The sequence below is a fragment of the Ciconia boyciana genome, chromosome 2 (genome assembly GCF_034638445.1).
Source record: "Ciconia boyciana chromosome 2, ASM3463844v1, whole genome shotgun sequence".
Lineage (NCBI taxonomy): Eukaryota > Metazoa > Chordata > Aves > Ciconiiformes > Ciconiidae > Ciconia > Ciconia boyciana.
In genome coordinates, this window is record NC_132935.1 from 38376827 (window position 1) to 38400051 (window position 23225).

A 23225-nucleotide genomic window follows, 5' to 3' on the forward strand; every position below is an offset into this window, starting at 1 on the left:
TTTTTTTTGTGTTATTTTCCCAACCGAAACAAAAGTACAATATTTATATAAAAATAAATATATCATTGAAGATAACCCTACTAAGCTTTAGAAGCCTTCAGAGAGGATTTGGAGAATAATCTGTGATTTTAATTTCTTTTCACTGTATGTATTTTGTATGTATGTAACCCTTTCCAATTTATAGGCCAAGAAAAACCCACAGAACAGGACAGCAATGAAACCAAACACCCTGAGACAATTAACAGATATGGAAGCTTAAATTCATTGGATTCTACTGCTTCATCAGGAATTGGCAGTTACAGCACACAGATGTCTGGCACTGACAACCCAGAGCAGTTTGAGGTCCTAAAGCAACAAAAGGAAATAATAGAACAAGGAATTGACTTGTGAGTGCCCTTTTATCACCCATGGGAGGGTGGATTCTTTTGGAGCTATGAAGATTCCTGGGTTTTTCTTCCTTCTCCTCATAGATACTCATCTTGTGTTAGGAAAAAAACTCTGGATGTAACAGCACTTCCTCTGGTGAAAGAGTGCTGAATGGTGTCCCCTTTGGAGCCTGTCAACAGTGTTTTCTGTTAACCTAGTTCCTCACAGCTAGAAGATGAGTACTCTGAATGTTTGTTCTTTTTTCTCCAGACCTGCTTGTCTAAAAATAAGATTTTTATATTTGGATAAAAAGAACATTGAGCTCATGATCAGTTGAATACGACCCGTTTTAGTGTACACGTTACTGATGAAAGTGCCTATATGCTTAAGCTGATGCTTCCTTCTGATTAATTAACTTGTCGTAATTAGAACTGGAGGATAGTATAATTTCAGTGCAGTCTGGCATGAATCTTCTGTGGGATTTCAACCTTGTCACCTTACCTCCTCAGTGAGGTCACTTTATGCAAAAATAAAAAGTTTTCTGTAGTATAGTTCTCAGACCTTGAACAAACATGCTTCAGTCCTTTAGGGTTTCAGTTTCTTTCAGTTACCTGGTTCCTTGTCTTGTACGTTTCCATTCTTTCAGGATTACATACATTCTCATGAATTTCTTGATTGTTTCATACAGATTAAAACAAAAAGCAACAGAGCATAATTGTTCCTTTCCAAGCCAAGACTTTGCATTTCTCTGGAATATTTTTTTCTTCACGAGTGCCAGAGTAAATGATAGTGTTTAGCTCTCTTTACTGGGAGCTGCTTGGATGCCGTGCTGGCAGTTATGTAGCAAAGAGGAAGAGGAGGCTGTTTACAGGGGAAAAAAAGATGTAACGTCATCCAATGATGAAGGGAATAGCTCATTCCCGTCTGATGCACAGTTTGATAAAGGAAAAATATTTAATACATAGATTTTCAATACCTCATCCAAAATTGTTGAATCTTTTTACTTAAGCTGGTAAGGCTTTGTGCATGGGTAAAAGGGTTAACTCTCATTCCATCCTGATCTTGATTGTACAGATTCAATAAGAAACCAAAGAGGGGGATTCAGTACCTGCAAGAACAAGGAATGCTTGGCACTACCCCTGAAGATATTGCTCAGTTCTTGCATCAAGAGGAAAGATTAGATTCAGTAAGAAAACTGTTTTCCTGATGGTTGTTTTTGCTCATGCTGATGTTTTTGTACTAATAGCAAATCACATGCTAGTGTTTTAAAGTGTGTAACATGATTGTACAATGAAGAAAAGGAAACCTTCTCTCACTTCTAAAATTTGTAAGCTCAGGCAATTTGAATTGGAGTATGCATTAGAGCTATACTGTGTACTATATGCATCCTGCAGTTCAGCGAAGTGTAAAGGAAAAGACTGACCTACTTGAGCTGACTCAAAACTTGCACTTAGTTGCTAGTGTAGCTAGAAGCAACTTACTAAACTGTATGTACTTTAGTCCAATAAGGGACTGCCAGAAGTAACTGTCCTTCGGAGACAGCAAAAAAATAAAGTGGTGCAACAACATGAAAAGCATTTTTTGCTGCCTCCCAAAGGAAAGTTATTTAATCTGGATTAGTTCTTTGATTTTCTTTACAGCTAGCAGCTGTTGCTAGACTTGGAAGGGTCCTGCAATATCTGGCTGAAGAGGGTGGGAATATCTCATGTTCGTATTGTCATGAAAAACTTAGCTTTCTGAAATGGCTGTCTGCACCATCGTGCTTAGTAGTCACCCCCATTGTTTTCTAAGGAAAGGCTTGCAGGTGCCCGTGCTTGTAGCTGTGACTGAAGTCACAAATTTCAGTATTAGAACTTAGAATCAGCCATCAAAACAAATTTTTTAACCTCAGTTTACATATACAGGCATCTTTATCTGAATGCACAGTATTTTTCACTGTACTGTTGCGTTGACAGTGATCAACTTGGATGTGTTTGAGTACCAGCTATTTATATTCGAGCAGCACTTGCATCTATTTGAGGTCTGAACTCTAGTAGCCATAAAGTTGAGTTTAGTAAGCTTTTCATTCCTGTGGTAAGTTTTCTAACTACAAAAATCATTACAGCAGAGAACAAACAATCATTGGTAATATTAACTTTGTCTTGTGCACATGTGGAATTAATCTAATAGAAAAAAATGGTACATGAGTAAAACCAGAGAAGGAGGAAAGTAGGCACATATGAGCATGTAAGAGCATTGGGATGGAATATATGGCCAAAATACTTTGCTTTAGAGAGTAGAGGATAAGCAGGAATATGTCTTAGTTGACTGCATACAGGCCTCTCTTCTTGTGAGGCATATGGGCAGTATGACTCTGTTGTTCTTATTTACTATTTTTTTTCCAGTGTAAATGCACTAGTTTGTCTTTTCTATTCTTATTTTAGACTCAGGTTGGGGAGTTCCTGGGAGACAATGATAAATTTAACAAAGAAGTCATGTATGCATATGTAGACCAACACGACTTTTCAGGAAAGGATTTTGTTTCAGCTCTGCGCATGTTTCTAGAGGGATTTCGTCTTCCAGGAGAGGCTCAAAAAATTGATCGCCTAATGGAGAAATTTGCTGCTAGATATTTAGAATGTAACCAAGGGTAAGCCATACTTTTGTCTTCAGAACTTCGGGAAGCTGAATAATAAGTAAAAAATCCTCATGTGTTTAAGTTGCTGTTCTTTTTCTCCTTTCCCCCTTCAGGCAAACTCTTTTTGCTAGTGCAGATACTGCATATGTTTTAGCTTACTCAATTATCATGTTGACAACAGATCTTCACAGTCCACAGGTATGTTGCTAGAAAAACATCTGTGTAACCCATAGACATCTAACTTTCAGGCTTTCTGACAATGTAGTTGTAAAAGCTTGGTGTTCAATTCAGCACCAATATGTGTGTAAGAAATATGTTAGCTTAAATCTGTGCATCTTTTAAGTAACAGTATTGTGTTTCATGGGTCTTGAGATTTTTAATTTGTTTTGGTTAGACCTTTCTGTAAGGTATCATTTCCCTACTCTGTGTTCAGTATGAATTGCGTAGATTTGCTTTCATCTTATGGCGCTCGCACTTACAATCAAAGCCAGAATTTGTGTAATTACTTACCCATTGATTTTAACACATATCTGCTCCTGATTTCAGTCTGTTTGAAAAAATAATACAGCTTTATTTTGATAAATACAGCTCACTTCTACAGTGCATAATATTCAAAGTTGCGGTGATTGGCCATCATCATTTATTTAAGCAAAATCTGGAAAGAGTATTGAACTCTTATGAGATTATAGGATTATGCTTAAAATAGATGGCTTGGTCTGTATGACAAAATAAGACACTTCTTTTTGTAATGTATGTCTAATTGATCTGCGGATCCTACTGAATGTTTGAGTGTTATAATGTCCACATGGCCTTGTGTTATTCTGTAGATTTGACAGTATAGTCTTGCATATGTTGGGTACTTAAAAATGTCTTCTGAATCAGAAGGTTTGTCCTTGATGGTAACTTTTCATCTATTTGGCTGCTTTATAGGCAGCATTGTAACTGCTATGAACTTGCCTCATTTGTTGATATTAATAGCTTCTTTCTGGGTTTCAGGTTAAGAATAAAATGACAAAAGAACAGTATATTAAAATGAATAGAGGTATCAATGACAGTAAAGATCTCCCTGAAGAGTATTTATCTGCTATCTATAATGAAATAGCTGGAAAGAAAATTTCAATGAAAGAAACAAAAGAATTAACAATACCCACAAAATCCAGTAAACAAAGTAAGTAGTTGCAATGTTAGCTTTCTTCAAAGTGTTGGCTCTTCGATTTCATGAAGCTGTCTCCTTTTTAAAATGAGAGATGAATGAAGCAAGCACCACTTAACTCAAAATGAATCCTAACTTCTAATTTCGTATTCTTTTCCTTTTAACATAAATGCATGATGCTACCTTCAAATCTGTGTTAAATGCAACTGCTTATTTTCACTTCCCTTTGCATCTGAATTCCTGATATTCAGTGCATTGACCATGGAGAGGACATGTTTTGCTGTTGAACAGCAACATAGGGAAATGCATTTGAGGGCTTTATGACGTTAACAGTGCTGATAGGCATAGTGCAGAACAAACACAGTGGTTGTGCCTTCTATTTCTAAGGTAACCGTTGTGTTTTCCTGCAATAACCAGTCTGTCGTCATCAAAAATTTTGCATTATTTGGTTTGTAGGGCCCTAATTTATGCACTTTTAATTTTATTTTCCTCTCTCAAATACCAGAAAAACTTTTTTGTGTTTTGCACAATATGAAGATTCAGATATTATTCATTCTAGCTTTTCTACAGAGGACATTAAGAGAGACTTAACTTTTTCCCAACATAGTCAAATTTGTATACTTTTAAGTCCTAGGTTAGCCTTATGAACAGATTACTTACAGGAAATTTGCATCTGGAGAAAAGAATCCCTCAATATTCATTCAATTAACATAATGTTTTTATTGTAATTTTAAAGAAGCTGATTATTACATTCTACTTGGGTTTCACTTTCTTGATGAGATGGAGGTTCCATTACTGAAATGCAAAGGTGATTAAGGTAGTTCTCCCTCAGAAAAAGGATGTCCACTTGTTTTTATTATTTTCTGTTCTGATGGATTGCTGTAAAACTTCTGTTCACTTTGAATTTAGCTTAGTGGATGTGATATTTATGCTGTCAGTTGAAGTGATGGAGAAGAAAAGTTTGTTGTGCAAATCTTAAAATTCTGTCAAGCTTTAAAATTAGGTTACATTTCATACGTAAGTTTGCCTTAAGTTAAATTTTATCTATATTGTAAAAGAAATATCTTGCTAGTGTGGTAATTTCAGAAAGTAAAGGTAATACAAAAAAATGCATCTGAGTATGGCACTTAATGAAAAATGTAAAATTATTATATTCCTGAAGATACCACTGCTAAAGATGCACAAATGAGAGGAAAAAATGTGTTTACAGGTGTTGCTAGTGAAAAGCAGAGAAGACTCCTATATAATTTGGAAATGGAACAAATGGCTAAAACAGCTAAAGCTCTTATGGAGGCAGTGAGCCATGTTCAGGCACCTTTTACTAGTGCAACACACCTGGAGCATGTGAGACCTATGTTTAAGGTGAGATACATGTGTAGATATTTACCTAGAATATCACAGAGTTTCTTAATACAAAATACTGACTGACAGGATTTCTTGAAAATACTAAAGATTTGTGTCTGCTATGTTTTGATCATTTTGTAAGTTATTTAACTTGCTGTAGGAAAGAAGGGATTTTGAGCCTTCTACTCCAGTTTCATTTACCCTGGGATTTAAGAAGTTTCTGTGCTGATAGAAGCAGCATCTTGATATAATGGAGGAGTTACAAGGAGTATGTTGAGAGGATTAAAGTATAAAGAGTAGTTAAAAACTTGAAAATACAGGATTTTAATTTCGGGTATAGCGGTGTAGTCAACACAACAGATTTATAAAAGTGCAATGACTAATCCCGGGTTATTGTTTGAGTCCCTCCTACTGCTTCTAAGGGAGATTACTTCATTGCATATTGGGGGAGCAATTATCAGAACAAACTTCTGTCTAATGTTGTCTGTTGCAAATCAATATTTCAGAAAGGCTAGGACTGTCATCTAGTTTTGGGGGAGGTAGCTGGACCTGTATTAAACCATTATGCTAAACACCTGTCTTCGCTATTGTGTAGGTGCAAAGCTGTCTGCATCCCAAATGCCTTTTCCGTACCAGTGATTCAGATTCACAGATATAGAGTATGTTCAGTAGTGTATTATGCCTCAGTATGCTTTTGGATATGGTCTTTGACATAACTAACTCATTATGGTTAACTGCCACTGAAATAAATTGTTGCACCCTTACCACGCGCTCTCATTTGCTGCCCTTGTGTAAGTAGTGGTCCTTATATGGCCCCTTTGTGAACTGCTCCAGGGAAGTAAAGTCTCAGACCACTGCCATTACAATGAACAAATGGTTACCTGGAGTGATGTGCTGTGAGGTTAGGTTGACCTCCAGGTCCAGGCTCAAGAATCATAGAATCATTTAGGTTGGAAAAGACCGTTAAGACCATTGAGTCCAACCATTAACCTAGCACTGCCAAGCCCACCACTAAACCATGTCCCTAAGCACCACATCTACACCTCTTTTCAATACCTCCAGGGATGGTGACTCAACCACTTCCCTGGGCAGCCTCTTCCAATGCTTGACAACCCTTTCGGTGAAGAAATTTTGCCTAATATCCAATCTAACCCTCCCCTGGCACAACTTGAGGCTGTTTCCTCTTGTCCTGTCACTTGCTACTTGGGAGAAGAGACTGACACCCACCTCGCTACAACCTCTTTCAGGTACCTGTAGAGAGTGATAAGGTCTCTTCCTGAGCCTCCCTTTTCTCCAGGCTAAACAACCCCAGTTCCCTCAGCCACTCCTCATCAGACTTGTGCTCTAGACCCTTCACCAGCTTCGCTGCCTTCTTTGGACATTCTCCAGCACCTCAATGTCTCTCTTGTAGTGAGAGGCCCAAAACTGAACACAGTATTTGAGGTGCGGCCTCACCAGTGCTGAGTACAGGGGCACGATCACTTCCCTAGTCCTGCTGGCCACACTGTTTCTGATATGAGCCAGGATGCTGTTGGCCTTCTTGGCCACCTGGGCACACTGAGGATCTAGCTGTAAGATTGCTGTCCATGAGGCAAACTTCTGAGTTCTTTATTGCCATATTAATAAAAGTAGGATAGTACTCTGTACAGAATAACTCTAAATGAAGCCCTTGTTTAAGATCCACTTTCAGGGTGTCACTTAGCAGAGGTGTACTGTATATAGTTTCTCTCTGACTTCTTTAAGGCTGAAATGAAATAACTTGCATGCAGGCATCTGTAAAATTCGTGGATTATTTTTCCTTAAGATACCAGCCCTGTTACTCTATTAACATTCTTAGCCCTTAGTATCTGAAAAGTACACTTGCAAAATCCATTTTCAAAGGAGCAAAATATGAAGCATCAGGGTAAATTAACACCCTAAACGTCTTTTGTGAAGGTGCTAAGAATTAGAAGTCTTCTTATTTGAGGATCTTCATAAACTAATTAAAGTACTGAGGACAATGTAATATGTTGAACAGAGAGCTGTCTTCTCAAAAAAGTGAGAACTGTGGAAGTTAAATATTTAATTTCACATTTTTTATTTCAGCAAAACTTTATAAATTTCTGGGTATCTCTTTCACCCATTGATGCCAGCATCAAATTTATCATTATAACTATATTTACAGATAGATTTGCTGAATGATTAAAACAGAACAAAAATTCACTTTATGCACCCACCTAAGCATCCCAAAATTGTTTGTCTATTTCAGAGGCTTAATTTTCACCTTTAATGACAAAACAGTCTATTATAAGTAACAGTGTAAATCTAGTTATAAAGCATACTATACAGATCTCTAGATAGTTCTTAAGAAAGTATTTCGGTTTTGCAATTTTTAGGATTAGTTTTGGTTTCAATAGGAATGAAAAATTAGAAGGGGGGGGGAGAAACATACATTTCTGGAACATAGAATCATAGAATATGGGTTGGAAGGGACCTTTAAAGGTCATGCAATAGGCAATTAAGTCATGGATCTAGGAATTCATCTGATGCTTTTAATACTGTCCCAGAGTTATGGTTTGGTGTGTGCAAGTGTTAAATGCTTTTCTGAGGTAGTGCTTTTGAAATTGCTGGCTTAAATGAAACCAAAGCTCTGTGGTGCATCATTTTACTATGAAATTAAGTGTGAAATCTCTTGCTCCCTGCTGTGCCCATTGACTTTGTGTTTCATCTGGGGTGACTTCAGGCAAAATTATTTCTAAAATTGTTCTGGGTACCGTGGGGTTTCCTCTCCATAACTGCGGGTAGTTATGGCAGGATCCTCTGCATCTTCTGATTGTTTTTTCTGCCTGTGGGAGAGGGAGCCTTGGCCACAAGGAGAGGACCATGTGGCTTCTCCTGCAATAACTTTTAGTTGAGTGTATTGCACTCTCAGTCCCACGTAAGGCAAGAGGAATGGGAAACATCAACAGTGGCTTAGATACAAAAAGATGGAGGGCTGAGGGCAACAAAATTAAGAGCAGAGATATCAAGGAAGGAATCGTGTCCTGTCTCTTACTGTTGTTGTCTTACCGTAATTTTAGTGGAATTAATAAAGTTTACTGCCCTATTTTACCCTACTTTTTTTTTTTCCCCCCTTCTGGTGTTATCAGGACAAACTTGTCTTACTTAAGTACATACTTTTCATCATAAAGGAGTCTATTGGTTCTTGCAATAAATACTGGCTCAACCTTTATCTTTGTACAGTATAACATTCCCTTCAAGTCCTAACAGTTGCTAATGTAACTTTTATTTTGCATATGTTCCAGTTGGCATGGACACCTTTTCTAGCTGCATTCAGTGTGGGTCTACAGGACTGTGATGACACAGAAGTTGCCTCTCTTTGTTTGGAGGGTATACGATGTGCAATCAGGATTGCTTGCATTTTCAACATTCAGGTAAAAAATTTAAGATTGAGACAATGCTTTGATTTATGTATCAGCAAAATGTTAGTGGGGTTCTAAGAGTCCTTGTTGCTGAAGCTATGCACTGCAATACCTAGAGTCTGCCTGCTTCTGCAGTTACTACTGCATCTGATATTTGACGGGAAGTGTTTTAAATAAAGTGACCTTTATTTATCCTGGTGTTCTGTGGTAAGTGCTGTCATGCCTATGTACTAAATTGTTTCCCCACAGGTTGACTGCTTTCATGTCAAAGTACTTTCTTTCTAGCTTTGTTACAAAGCTGTTTAGCTTTGTTGTGATGTTTCATAAAATAAGTCTTTCTATCCTTTTTCATAAGTTAAAAAAATAGTATCTCTGTGAACCGTGGTTGAAATATTGTTCTCAACTTCAGAGAGATTATACTAATTTGAGAATTCTAGAATTGGATACCATTTTAACAGTTATGGCACTGGAAATGTCATTCCTGATGTAATGCATTAATGCATCTTGCATTAAGCACAGTGCCAAGAATTCCAGACTCTCTGGCTCCAGAAGGTAATTCTGATTAAACTTGGGTGCTTTTTTGCCCCCTGTTTTTTTTTTTCCATTTTAAAATCATTGGTAGTGAACGTACTGTTATGTTATTGTAGACTATTAGTTAATAAATGGAGTACTGGTCTGCCATAAGTCCATTGTAGGGATAGCTGAAAAGAGGGGTGTACTTAATTTGCTTATATCATCTGTTTTTACTTTCTGGTTGATGGACACATTGTTTAGTTGGTTTTCTCCTACTTTGATGGCTTAGAAAAAGGGGCAGAGGGGGAATATCTGTATGGAACAGAGGGAAGGTAGGACTGAAAACATTTTCCTTTTACAGAAGATACACAGTTTGTAGACTCTAAAGCTTCTTTGCTTAGTACTCTTTCCATGAAACTTCTGTTTTTCTGTGCTTACACATCATCTGCTGTGCCTTTGCCAGTGTACCCTGTAGCTGGGTTTGAACACAGCAGCCACGCTATGTGGCTCTGTGAGAATCCGTCCCTTCTGTCATTGCCCACTGTTGTGGCATTCGTGTTTTCTCTGTGAAACAGACATTCTTCCTGGGATATTTTTTTTTTATATTTTATATTTGTTTTTATTATGTGCTCAATGACTTTTTCTATTGTTATTTCAGAATAGTCTTAAACATCTAAAGAGTTAAATATATTTCATAGTTGTCATTTGTTTCTCTGATGTACAACCATTTCACTTTATGGCCTTCGGATCATACATAACAAGAGAGTAAAATGCACTTGTGCGCTCAACTGTAATCTCCTTTTCACCATTGTAATCTGTTCATATGAGATCTGAGGAGTTTCCTTTGGTGTTTATAGATACCCTAGACATAAAAAATGGGTACCTGCATGTGGAACATTCTTCTTTGTGAGACTGATTTCATCTGCTAGATTATAGGTCACTTGCCGTTTACCTACCCATGACAGTCTTGCCTCACAAGCTTCTGAGGTACTCCAAACGGTGTAGATTAAATCAAATACATTTTGAGCAGTTTTGTGGAATTGGCAAAACATGCCTTTTAGATTATTTAGATTCTGTTGCCAAAAAAATCCTACAACTTGAGAGAGTCTGCTAAGGCAGCATTTTCAGAGTAGGTCCAGGTATAGTACAAGAATATTAAAAGCTTAGCTAAGAAGCCACATTTCTTCTGAAACAGCATCCTGTTTCCCAAAAAAGCCCCCCAAAAATCCCAAAAGACCAAACCCAGAAACCTAACAACAACCTATGTGTCCTATGCTGTCAGACATTACACTTCATGTTCCTGAATAGAGGGAGCCTGATTTTATCCCACAGCTTACTACAGAAGAACGTGAGATATTTTCACTATGTAGAATGCTTTGGAAATTCAGTTCTAGGAAGAGAAAGGTAAACGAAAAGTTGCTGAAATCACACAGATTGTACTAAGAACAAGAAACTGAGAAAATACTTACAAGACAATTTTTTTTTCCTCCCATTTGTAGCTTGAAAGAGATGCCTATGTCCAAGCATTAGCAAGATTTACGTTACTTACAGTGAGTTCTGGTATTACTGAAATGAAGCAGAAGAATATTGACACAATTAAAACTCTCATCACGGTGGCTCATACAGATGGAAACTATTTAGGAAATTCCTGGCATGAGGTACAAGAGTCATTTGTACTTAAACTGTAAGAAAGCGCGTGTACTGATTTTGAACACAGTAGTGTGCTTGTTTGTGCATAAATACAGTGGTTTTTACATAAGTGCCAAGTATATACTTTTGTACATACATTATGTAGAATTGTACATTATGCAGCCAATTAAAGTAGAAAAACATGTCCAAGTGAGAAATAAAATTGTGAGAGACTAATCCAATAGTACTTGCCGTTTTAGACAGAAGAACAGAAATACTTGTCTGACCTTGAGCGTTTAGAATTTTTTCTTCTAAAGATCTGCCTGAAGCTTTTTATTTATTTATATTTTACTATTTCAAACTGCTTTTTGTTGATAAACAACTTCTTTATTCTCTGGAATAGATTCTGAAATGCATCAGTCAACTTGAACTGGCACAGTTAATAGGAACTGGAGTAAAACCTCGCTACATCTCAGGGACAGTGCGTGGCAGGGAAGGTTCTTTTACTGGAACAAAAGATCAGGCACCCGATGAATTTGTGGGGCTGGGACTGGGTAAGTAATGCAGATAAAATATTTCATTTAACTGGCTTTGTTCAGACAGATATTAAAGTTTGTCCCTTGTTTTCATTATTGTTGACTGTGAGTTTTGGAGACAAGAGCGTGAAGTACTCCTTGTAAAACTGCCTTAGGCTTTGAATAGACCTATTCCTATTTCTGGAATATTTGTTTTGCTCTGTTAAGTATGATTGCTAGGATGGGAGAGTGGGAAATGTAAGAAAATGATACATTATTCATTTCTATTAAAATATAGCTGACCAAGTAAGAATGGATTGCTTGGTATGGCTGATGGTATGACCAGATTTAGTAATATTGCAATGTTAGTGCACCAAGTATTTTACCAAACAGGCAAGTTAGTATGTGTAGGTTAAGCATCCTGTTATGAAACTTTATGAGAAATACAGAGTATTCAAACCAAGTGGGAGATTAGTTTAGCTTAAATTCTGAAGTTCCGTTTCCTCCTTTTTCGGTTACTTTGGTACTGAGTAAGTACCTTTTTTAGGTTGGCCTGAGAGCCAAAATTTACTCCATAAATGAGATGTTGCTTCCTATCCTCCTAGAAAAGTATACCAGTCTTACCTTAAATTATCTTTAAAAGGTTGATCCTCCCTCCCCCCCCCCCCCCCGAACACAGTTAAAGACATACAGGTGTAAGGTATTAGGAAACTATGGAAGTGTCAAGGAAGTATATATAACTCCATTTGACTGTTAGAAAGTTTCAATTTTAGTATGATGCTCAGTGTCTCCTGCCTTTTGAACCACTTCACCCACAGCCAAGCAAAAGCTTTGTGTTCCCTCAATTTTTCATGTAACTTTTTTCTTTTTTTGAGGACTAATGATTATTTTACTAGTTTCCCTGATCTTAGCCCTCAGCTAGTCCTAATCGTCTGGCTTTGTTCTGCTCAGATGGTTTTTCTTATTCTGCAGTCAGTCCTTTTCTTTCCATTGTGCTCTCTTTTGGCATGCTTCTATGTACTCCCCTCACCTTGGCAAGAGTTGCTGAAGGGAAACCTTATGCCTGGAAATTAATGCGTCTGCCAACATCTCATATACTGAGCTTCTTCCTGCCCTTCTAATATGCATCCTCCAGTTTAGTGTTCCCCGATGACCTAGGCAACTTTGCTGTTTCCAAACACTGGCAGTTTCTCTACGCTGAAGTTACTGGCCTTTAAAAATCTGGAGTCCTAATAGCTCAAGAATGTAAACTGTAGTCAGGTGTCTCTAAATCATACTTCCTAGTTGTTGGTGTAGATCCAGCTCGTAAAGACTTTTTTCCCCTCTGTGAACTACATTTCTAAGGAAAATAGTCTATGCCCAAATGCATAAAATGTTTTTCTCTGAATTGAATTTCTGGAATCCTTGTTACATATGGAAACTTAACCATTTTTTTTTCCTTTTTCTCTTTTCTCTTCTTTTTTTCTCTTTTCTCTTCTTTTTTTCCCCCTAATATCACTTCAGTCTTACAGGAAAATGCCTAACTCAAAGGAATATGGTTTTCTTGCACTTAGGGGCTGTTAGGACATAATCATTTTCTCAACTGTTTTAGTTTTTTCACTCTTCTCCACAAATCCTGTATTGCAGATACGTTAATTTTCTTTCTATGATCACTCTGAAGTATTCTTTGGAACTGTGGCTTTTGAGCAACCTTCCTATAAACCTAAATTCTTGTGAAGAACCCATAGTGCATATGTCCATATATACAGACACATATTTTACAGGAAGATAGTTGTTTAATTAGAGTAAGTGAAGTTGCAGTCTGGTGACACAGAAGCTTCATCTTTCAAACTTGCTTGCAAAATCAGCATTCACTCTTCTTGCTGAAGTTAGAAGAGTGTGGTTTTTTTAAAAAAAAACAAAAAAAACAAAAAAAACCACAACAAACAAATAAAAACCAACCCCAGAAACCCCTTTGCTCATTTACTACCTGAACAAGGATTCAGATGTGCACTCTTCAGGCATCTCCGTTTGAATGTCTTCATTACTCTTGCATTATCTTCCTGCTGTGGCCCTTTTTTGTTTTACTTGAAAATTCAAGGCATCACAAGCACGTGGGTTGTAAAAGTAAATGAATAAGCATCTATTCCTTTGCTTCTTTGGTAGGAATGTTGTGTTACTTGGAGTTGTAACTGTGCAGTTCAGCTGTCTTCTACTCTAGTTTCTATTCACAAAGTTGGAAGACCCAACCTGCTGCTGTGAGTAGGTCGTAGCCAAAGTGTACTTGTTAGGCAAACAGAAGTCCTCTTTGGACAATGGGAATCTGAGGAATCAGTTTTTCATAAAGCAGAATTATATAGGTGACTGTGTTTCATTGTGAGAGATCTCATAACTGTTGGAATATAGATTTTTCCAGCACTGATTATAAATCCTACAATAATAAGGAATTCTCATGTAAACTGGCAGGGTTGGTTAGGGTTACCTGACTTCTTGGAAATAGCCCTTCAAACTCACTTCACACAGCTGCTCGTTTGATCTGTTTCTTAGCTGACACATTACCAAGATTCAAGCTAATTGATATTGGCAGCTTGTGTGCTTACAAGAGAAGCCTTGATCAAACCCAAGAGTATTGTAAGTTGCTGAAATACTAGTAAAAGGTTATGTATGTATGCATGTATGTACAGAAAGGTTACTCCATAAATGCCCTAGAAAAATACTTCAGATGGGTCGGTTTATCTAGATTTGACAGCCAGTCATCTTCAGCCACCTCCAAGTGTGGAGCACAGCAAGACTCAGAGGCAGATGTTTGGGAGGCAGACTGAAACATGAGAACTTTTCATCTCTGCAAAGCTCTGAGAACAGAACTGCTGGCCTTCTTTCAGTCTTCTGTCTTTCTGATAGGCTGCCTAAGAAAGAAAACCCTAAATACGGTATAGGTGGAATTACCCAGAATGGTTGTAAGATTCCTGCTCTTTTTGATGGGGGGTGGAGGAGGGCTTCAAAATTGCCAGAAATTTCAGAAATTTGCTCACTGTGAAGTTAGCATTTTCTTAACGTGAGCTTTCCCAGGTGTGGGTTACAGTTTCTAGCCTCCAAAATAAATATTGCTATTTTTATTTACAGATTTTTCTCACTATTGTTAGGTGATAATTTTGCTGTACTTGAGATGTAGCTTTAAGATGGAGTTTTGGTGGGAGCTCTTCTCTGTGAATGATTAAAAAGAAAACCTATCAGGATGGATTTACTTGCTTGCTGCTAATAAAGTGTGAAAAGTCCTCTGTGCGGTATTCTCTATCATATGTTGTGTATTTCCAGTAGCAGAATTACCAAAGATCCATTGAAAGATGGAGAGAAAAAGGTGGTTCTTGTGCTTTTGAATTTTTTTCATTTGTATCTATTCATACAATTGTTCCAAATGTGGACAATTTTCTGGGACTAATATAGTTTATACATGGATAGAGAATCTAGAGAATTAGGACTTAGACCAACATGCAGCTGTTCACTGAGATGCTCAGCTCATGCAAGGGAAATTAGTAATTAACTTCTCTTTTTTTGTGAATTAAAAATGTGTTTAATTATACTGGTAGTGGCACGACTTCTCTTCCTCTTTCTTCCCAGCCCTTTCTGTGTTATCTCTTACCCATTTTTCAAATTTTGTTCACTATAGTTGGTGGAAATGTGGATTGGAAGCAGATAGCAAGTATTCAGGAATCCATTGGTGAAACTAGCTCCCAAAGTGTTGTCGTTGCTGTAGACAGGTATTGTATTAAATTTTCTGTTGCCATCTCAAGCTTTTTAAGCAATATTTGAATACCCTGTGCTAATAATAGGACATTATTAGTTTACCCCTACTTGGAAAAAACTACATAAATATTACCATATTAAAATGCTTTTCAGTTTTGTGGGTTTTTTCTTTTTTATGGAGCAGAAGTATTTTTACAAGAAGGAACAGAACAAAGATCAGGCAAGAAGCCTTTTTACTGATAGAAAATTATTACAGGAGAGTTGCAGAATGAAGACTGCTGTACTGTCTTGTGAATCTTGATTCGCTATATATAGTAACATATAGGAAATCTCATTTTGCCTTAGAACAGGGAGCATTATTGACAGACCCTTTTTCTCCTAAATGTAATTACTGACTCCCTGCTTTCCTCTAGGTTATGTAGATGTTGTCTGAAATGACCAAAATTATTATTCCAGTCTTCCTTTCTGTGAATCATATTTATCATAACTGGATTTGATCAGGCATAATACATATAATAAACATTCTCTGTTTATATCGTAAGTTACTGATCAGACTGGAGTGTTAATGGATCTTGCTCCCAGCATGTAAGAAATCAGAAAACATCATTTTCTTAATGGTTGTCAAAATTGACAGTCACAAAGGGGTATCATTCTCAAGGCTTACAAGCATTTTTGTGATTGAGTATAGGCAGCAAGATCGATGTCAGTTCCATGAAAGTTGCCTTGCAGTAACATCATGTCAAGTGAACTGGAGGCCTAATGTCAAACACGTAATAGCTCTTTAGGTTTGCAGTATTTCTCCCCACTTCATAATGGGAAGTGTTTGAAGTATCTATTTGTCATGGCAAATAGGAATTGTGCACTCTGGAGAAGTTTGAATTCTGTATTTGGAACAGGGCTGAATAGTTTATAAACTACTGACGTTATTCATCAGTCACTGTCAACGAGCAGGATAGTATTAGAAACAATGCTCACCTCCCAGTTTCCACGCATGCTTATGGGAGTTAAATATTAGAAATAATTGAAATATTTCTGATTTTATTTTCAAAGCTCAGTATTTTTCCACAATTACTAATTGCTTTTTAATAAATAAAAGTAGTCAGGGGGTGTCTATATATATATTTTTTAAAAATCTTGACTATATGTTTAATAGATGCTTTTTTAAGAAATTGTAACAATGTTTTAAACTGCACTTTACAGAATATTTACGGGATCTACAAGGTTGGATGGAAATGCTATTGGTAGGTTTTATCCCCCTCATCTCCCCCACCCCCCATCCCCCTAACTACAAAGCAGCTTTGTCTTAAACCTTGGAAAAATGTTGCATAAAATCTATGGTCATTTAACAGTGGATTTCGTTCGCTGGCTTTGTGCTGTATCTATGGATGAACTGCTGTCTGCTACCCACCCTCGAATGTTTAGTCTGCAGAAGATAGTAGAGATTTCTTACTACAACATGGGCCGGATAAGGCTACAGTGGTCTAGAATCTGGGAGGTTATTGGAGATCATTTTAATAAGGTATCCCTGTTAATGATTATGCTGCATACTCCTTGAATTATCGATACAAATAGAGTTTATTTAGAGATTTGTTGGAAAAGCATGTGCTCATCTGAATGATACTGCTTTTTCTGTCCTTCTGTATAAGTAGCTTAAAACACAACAAAAATTGTGAAGCTGGAAAGGCCTGTGAGAAGGCAGAGGTACACAATATAATAAATGTAAAAGCAGGAGTATACATTAAGTTATTTATCAGGACCTGGGTCTAGAACTAGCTGCCTTTAGTTACGTGTTCTAATTTTTGGGGGTGTTTTAAGAAGCTTGGGATAAGAGGTTGTTTTCTGTTCAAGTCTAAATTGACTGTTTATCAGGTGAATGTTTGACATGCGTTTTTAGTACAGCTTATTGAAGTTTTTCTAGACAGCTTGCTTATTTTTAGAAAGTTTTAAATGCTAGGATACATAATGTAGAAAATAGCTGGAATTGGTTAGGGATTATTGAATTGCATTAACAGTGTGGTTTATGGAATTGGCTATTGTTTAATTTTGTTAATTTTTCAGTACTGCTTAGTTCTCCGTTACCGAATGTAAAAGCAGCTTGAGCTGAATCCATAAGAATTCTGATGCAAGCTTACTATGTGTTTCTATTCTGCATTGTCAGGTTGGCTGCAATCCCAATGAAGATGTAGCTATTTTTGCAGTAGACTCATTAAGGCAATTATCAATGAAGTTCTTAGAAAAAGGAGAACTTGCGAATTTCCGATTCCAGAAGGACTTCCTAAGACCGTTTGAACATATCATGAAGAGAAACAGGTAATAACATACAATTAACTGAATTGCCTGGGATCATAAGCACCAACTTTTGCAATTACTGTTTCAGATTGCTTTTGTAAAATCAGTTGCTGGAGAATTATGCTATTCTAATTGATCATGTAATTTAGTTTAAACAATTATTGTTTATTATCTTAATTTAGGTCTCCTACTATTCGAGACATGGTTGTACGGTGTATTGCACAGATGGTAAATTCCCAGGCTGCTAACATTCGTTCTGGCTGGAAAAACATTTTTTCAGTATTTCATCTGGCAGCCTCAGATCAGGATGAAAGTATAGTGGAACTTGCATTCCAGACTACGGGACACATTGTCAGTGAGTATTGACAATATTCAGACGTCGTGAAAGTATATGTGACTCCAGAGACTGAGAAGCTTTGTTTATCTGTTGGCTCTACAGCCTGTATAGTAAAGCTTGCTTCATGCTTCAGAACCAATGTTTTACACTCTTCAACTAATCGTCTGGGAAAATACTTATGAAAATAATTCAGTAAGATGATAGTTATCTGTCTTCCTTTATGCCTTTTAAAAAAAAAAAAATTTATCTGTTTGTAGCATTCTGTAGTAAAACAAGTCGAGCCTTAGGTAATTTTACTTAATGTGTACATTGTTTAAGTGAAGAATTTTATATTTTTTTCCACCCAGAAAAAAAATTGTGCTGTCATTTTACTATTATGTTGTTTGCTTATATTTTTCCTTGTTTCTGAATTGTGCTTGTCTATGGCCCTGTTCAAGAGAAAGTGTTGCGCTAGGTGGCACTATTTTTTATTTTTTTTTCTTTTTTCTTCCCATTCTAATCTAGATCTCAGGCTTTAAGTGCCATCAGAGATCTCTTTATTCTGTCTCAACCCCTGCAAGTTCCTAAAACTTTTGCAGTATTGATGAAGAATTTTTTTTTTTCCTCAAAAGTGACTATTTAAAATCAAGGCAACAGGACCATATTGCTGAGGGAAGTCCTTTTGTAGATGTAACTCCGTGCTTTATGTAGCCCTCTTAAGCTCTGATCACACAGACTAGTGTTAAGCAGTAAGCCTGTTGCTCTGTTCTTGCTTAACTGTTAAATTTCCCTCATTTAGACTAGATGCTACCTTGATTTATTTTAGATACTTATTTACTGTCAAAATAGAATGCCCTCTAGGTGATTTTTTTGTTGTTGTTGTTGAGCACTCTTTTTTTTTAGTTTTTATTACTAAGCAAACATTTGACAGCACCAATCAATGAACCAGTCTCTCATGACTTCTGTTACAATCAGTTCATATTAGAATTAATAGATTTTAAAGCATGACACTTTTTTTTCTTCTGTTCACACTTTTCTCCCAGCAATTGTGTTTGAAAAACACTTCCCAGCAACCATAGATTCTTTCCAGGATGCAGTAAAGTGCTTGTCTGAGTTTGCCTGCAATGCAGCATTTCCAGATACCAGTATGGAAGCAATCCGCCTCATTCGCCACTGTGCAAAATATGTATCTGATAGACCTCAGGTATAGTCTATATTAAGTAAATTATAAGTGTTTTAATCAACAGTGCTTTTATAAATAAAAAAATACTCATGCTAACCTTATTGGCTTCCCTTCAAGTTTCAGAGATTAATGAGAAATGTACTTTATTGAGAAGCAATAGGAGTATAGGATCTGCTCCCTGAGAAACGTTGTGAAGAATGGATAATGGCATAAGCAAAAATGTTTGATATCCTCAAAATGTTATGGTAGATCCTCACTTTCAGTGCTGTCTCTATAAAAAGGGAGTAAGAGACTCAGACTGAACTGCAAGCAAAAACTGATGCTTGAATGTATCATCTCATTTTTTTAGTTTATTTTTCATAATGTACTAAGCATTACTTTGAAAAATACTTCAGCTTCTCAGTATTATTATTTTGATTGCCAGCTCACCTGAGGTATCAGGGTGTAATACTATACAGCAGAGATTGTTATTTACAGTCCAAATTGTGTTTTATTTTGAAGAATCTAACTCTGTATAACCCTGTGTTTTCTTCTAAAGGCATTCAAGGAATACACGAGTGATGATATGAATGTAGCTCCTGAAGACAGAGTGTGGGTGCGAGGGTGGTTCCCAATTCTGTTTGAGTTGTCCTGTATCATCAATAGATGCAAATTAGATGTAAGAACCAGGTAACAATCAGTATTTGTAATTCAAATTTTAAAAGGCTTGCATTACACTTTTAAAATAGAAGCAACTCTCTTAGTAAACATAACTGTTGTGAAATGACTTATGTATTTAATTTAGGTGATATCACTGTGGGAACACCAGACTTTTTAAAGACACCTTTTAAATAGATGCTGGAATGTCAAAATTAAGTCTGTGTTCTTTAGATATGAAATTTTTATCTTCCGTTATAATAAATAATGAAGTTACGTGGTTGTGATTGCATTATGTGATTGAAATACTTAAATGGATAAGTATTACATTTCCTTAAAGTTAAATATTCAAATAGTGCCTGTTTAGGATGAATAGCCATGAAATCACAAAGATAAGAACTATTTAAATAGTTCATTGGAAAATAAATTAAAGTTTAAGTAAATTAAAATATAGTGACTGTTTTCCGTTTATTATAGAACCTGTAAACTATTTAAAACAGCTCAGCTCAACAGTCAGATTGGTTGAGGATTAACCAATCTTAACAGTTTTAACTGGTTGAGGATTGCAGAAACGGTTGAAAAAGCAAAGCTATACTCTGATTTCATGTAAAACCTGCTTATTTTCCTTGAATATGGCTTTTCCCTTAAAAGTGTATTCTGTTGCAGTTCTGATGCTAAATATGAGAGGTTGTATACAAATCATTTTAAATTTATACATCTACATGCGAACTGTGCATCTGGACTCCCATTATAGCTGGTGAAGATTAATACTCATTTCTAGACCTCTGTATTTCTTACCTGGAAATACTTTTTCCTTTATTTTTGTGGTCCTTCGTAAAGAAATTGTTTTCCTATTTTAATTTGAAGTTACTACAGTTCTCAAAAGTATTTTCTGGCTATTGCCTGTGACTTTTAAGTGGTTTTTAAACAAGCTGGTTTTCTACTTAGTTTTAGTGTACTGGTGTGACTGATCAACATCAGATCAATGTATAATGTTCTTAACAGTATTTGAGCATGTTATTGCTGTTGCAGTTTGACATATTTGGTCTAGTGTGTGTCTTTTTGTAGCTCTTAATATATATTGTTCTTTCTTCATTTCAGGGGCTTAACAGTAATGTTTGAAATAATGAAGACATACGGCCATACTTACGAAAAACACTGGTGGCAAGATTTATTTCGGATTGTCTTCAGGATATTTGACAACATGAAACTGCCAGAACAGCAGACTGAGGTGAAAAAAGTGGGGGAAGATAATTTACATGAGATCTATATTTACAGTAGAAAACCTGATTAGTAATATAGCTTATCAAGTAATGTAAGGCAAACCTCAAAACTTGCATGATTGACCTGTGGTTCTAGTAGCCTTATTTTGTTTTATTAGCATTCTGTTGGAGGTATTGTCACTTTTCTCATTTTTTTTTAAAGCATGTCTGTAAAAGGCCTAGTAGTTCATGAACAATAGAAGAATAGCATAAAATGCAACATATGTAGGGACCGTAAGAACTGCAGCTTTTACACGTCTGGAATCTGAGGCACACATCATTTCATGGCAACGTGCTCAATGGAATGAGACTTGTAATCAGCAGTGAAGTCACAATTAGGTTCTGCTAATTCAAAACTTTCTGATGACTAGAGGGAAAAAAAAACCCAAACCAAACCAACAAAAACCCCAGAAAGCCAGCACTGTGCTTTCATTGCACCCATTTGACCTGCCAAACAGGTTTTTGCCTGCCAAACCAGGACCAGGTACTGTCCTGACAAGGAGGTGAAACAGAAATGGGCTTACTAATGTAAATTATGTGTAAATTATTAATATTAGAAGCTTGATCAAAATTGTCAACTGTTTGGGAGGCTCTGTCTGACTATTTGTAGAAGGACATGTCTCACTTTCTAAATTTTTATTCCCTGGAAAATATTTAGAAGAAACACAGAAAACTTAGCTTGGTGTCAAACTGTTGAGCTAGGGTTAGACACTGAAGTCAAACTCAGTATCTCATGATGGTAAGTGCTTGTCAGTCCTATAATCTGGTCTCCAAAAATAGTTGTTTGTCTGTTTCTGTATTTTTTTTAAACCTGCTAGTAAGCAAAGCAAAAGCTGGGGCTCCAAGTTTTGGGGGTTTTGAGATATAGAAAGGAATTGCATGCCACTATAAAGCAATTCAAATTGAGTAAATACATATATCCATCTGCTTGCAGGGATGTGTATCCTAAAAGTTTCACCTTAAACAAAGTTGTGACTTTTTTTTTTCCCCCCCTCCTAGAAAGCTGAATGGATGACAACTACTTGCAACCATGCACTTTATGCAATATGTGATGTGTTCACACAGTATTTAGAAGTACTTAGTGATGTTCTTTTGGATGATATATTTGCACAGCTGTACTGGTGTGTGCAGCAAGGTAGGACTGTAACAAATTACATTAAACAATGTTAACATTTTACTATGTTGAATGTGAGTAAACAAATGCACTGTTTGTCTTTTCCAGACAATGAACAACTGGCACGGTCTGGTACAAACTGTTTGGAGAATGTTGTCATCCTAAATGGTGAAAAGTTTACCCTAGAAATCTGGGATAAAACTTGTACTTGCATGCTGGATATTTTCAAAACTACAATCCCTCATGCGTAAGATGACTGTTTATATTTATACTTTGTAACATAGTTTATCTAGGTGACTTGCTGATTTCAAACTGTTAGATATCTAACAGGTGGGAGTGAACAAAAAGTTGTTATGTGTGGACTAAATAGAAGCAGACTTTGTTGGAACATAATGATAAATTAGGTGCTAGGGGCTAGATATACTACTTTTGTGTTGTAAATGATAAACTGTTAAAAACTAGAAATACCATACGGGAGATAAGCAAACAAAAAACCAAACAAAAAAAGCCCCAAAACTGTGACTTGATTCAGTTTTAAAATGTTGGATTTTTTAAGAAGTACTATATGATTTTTTTTTTTTGGTCATTTTCTTTTTGTAATAGAAGAATGCTATTGATAGGTAGACTTTGCAATTTGTAATTACATGTGAAGCTTTTTCCACAAAATACTAAAATACTGCAAGTTTTACAGATTTAAGTCTCTGTCGTTGATGGTTAACTTTCATCATATGTTTCTATGAATCCTAATCTTCTAATGAAAATTATCGTGCATATTTGGTAACTGTCTTTCCCTTAGAGTTATAACTCTGTGTGAAGTTTCTTGAAACAAGGCTGTACTATTCTGAGTAGTATATTATATATATACATTATAGAGCAGAGTAACAAGAAATCGCATCCAGCATTATACCAAAGATGAGGGTTTTTTTCCCCTACCCTGCCAACACTGAGGTGAAACACTACTTGTTTTCAAATCCGGTAGTCTTAATGTTGAACTGTTGTATTATTACTTGTCCTATGTCTGTCAACTAGTTCATAGCATTTGCTTCTGGGTATCGCCTAGTTCAGGCCTGAAGAAAACTGAAGCAAAAGGGAACCTCCTGCACATCGGTCTTTTTAGAGTTATATATCAGATAGCACTGTAAGAGAGCTTCGTTCATGCTTAAA

At 36.4% G+C, this 23225-nt stretch overlaps 1 protein-coding gene across 1 annotated transcript in view; it reads left to right on the plus strand.

Moving 5' to 3' along the window:
* The window catches only part of ARFGEF1 (ARF guanine nucleotide exchange factor 1), a 98367-nt gene that overhangs the window by 62653 nt on the left and 12489 nt on the right, over positions 1 to 23225 (plus strand). The window contains exons 14-32 of the mRNA XM_072852378.1: positions 185 to 386; positions 1441 to 1552; positions 2790 to 2995; positions 3097 to 3181; positions 3980 to 4151; positions 5347 to 5498; positions 8765 to 8893; positions 10894 to 11052; positions 11427 to 11577; positions 15185 to 15275; positions 16462 to 16502; positions 16611 to 16780; positions 17420 to 17571; positions 17733 to 17905; positions 18910 to 19070; positions 19588 to 19718; positions 20787 to 20916; positions 21947 to 22082; positions 22170 to 22308. Coding sequence (XP_072708479.1) covers positions 185 to 386; positions 1441 to 1552; positions 2790 to 2995; positions 3097 to 3181; positions 3980 to 4151; positions 5347 to 5498; positions 8765 to 8893; positions 10894 to 11052; positions 11427 to 11577; positions 15185 to 15275; positions 16462 to 16502; positions 16611 to 16780; positions 17420 to 17571; positions 17733 to 17905; positions 18910 to 19070; positions 19588 to 19718; positions 20787 to 20916; positions 21947 to 22082; positions 22170 to 22308 — 2692 coding nt within the window. The remainder of the gene's footprint in view (positions 1 to 184; positions 387 to 1440; positions 1553 to 2789; positions 2996 to 3096; positions 3182 to 3979; positions 4152 to 5346; positions 5499 to 8764; positions 8894 to 10893; positions 11053 to 11426; positions 11578 to 15184; positions 15276 to 16461; positions 16503 to 16610; positions 16781 to 17419; positions 17572 to 17732; positions 17906 to 18909; positions 19071 to 19587; positions 19719 to 20786; positions 20917 to 21946; positions 22083 to 22169; positions 22309 to 23225) is intronic.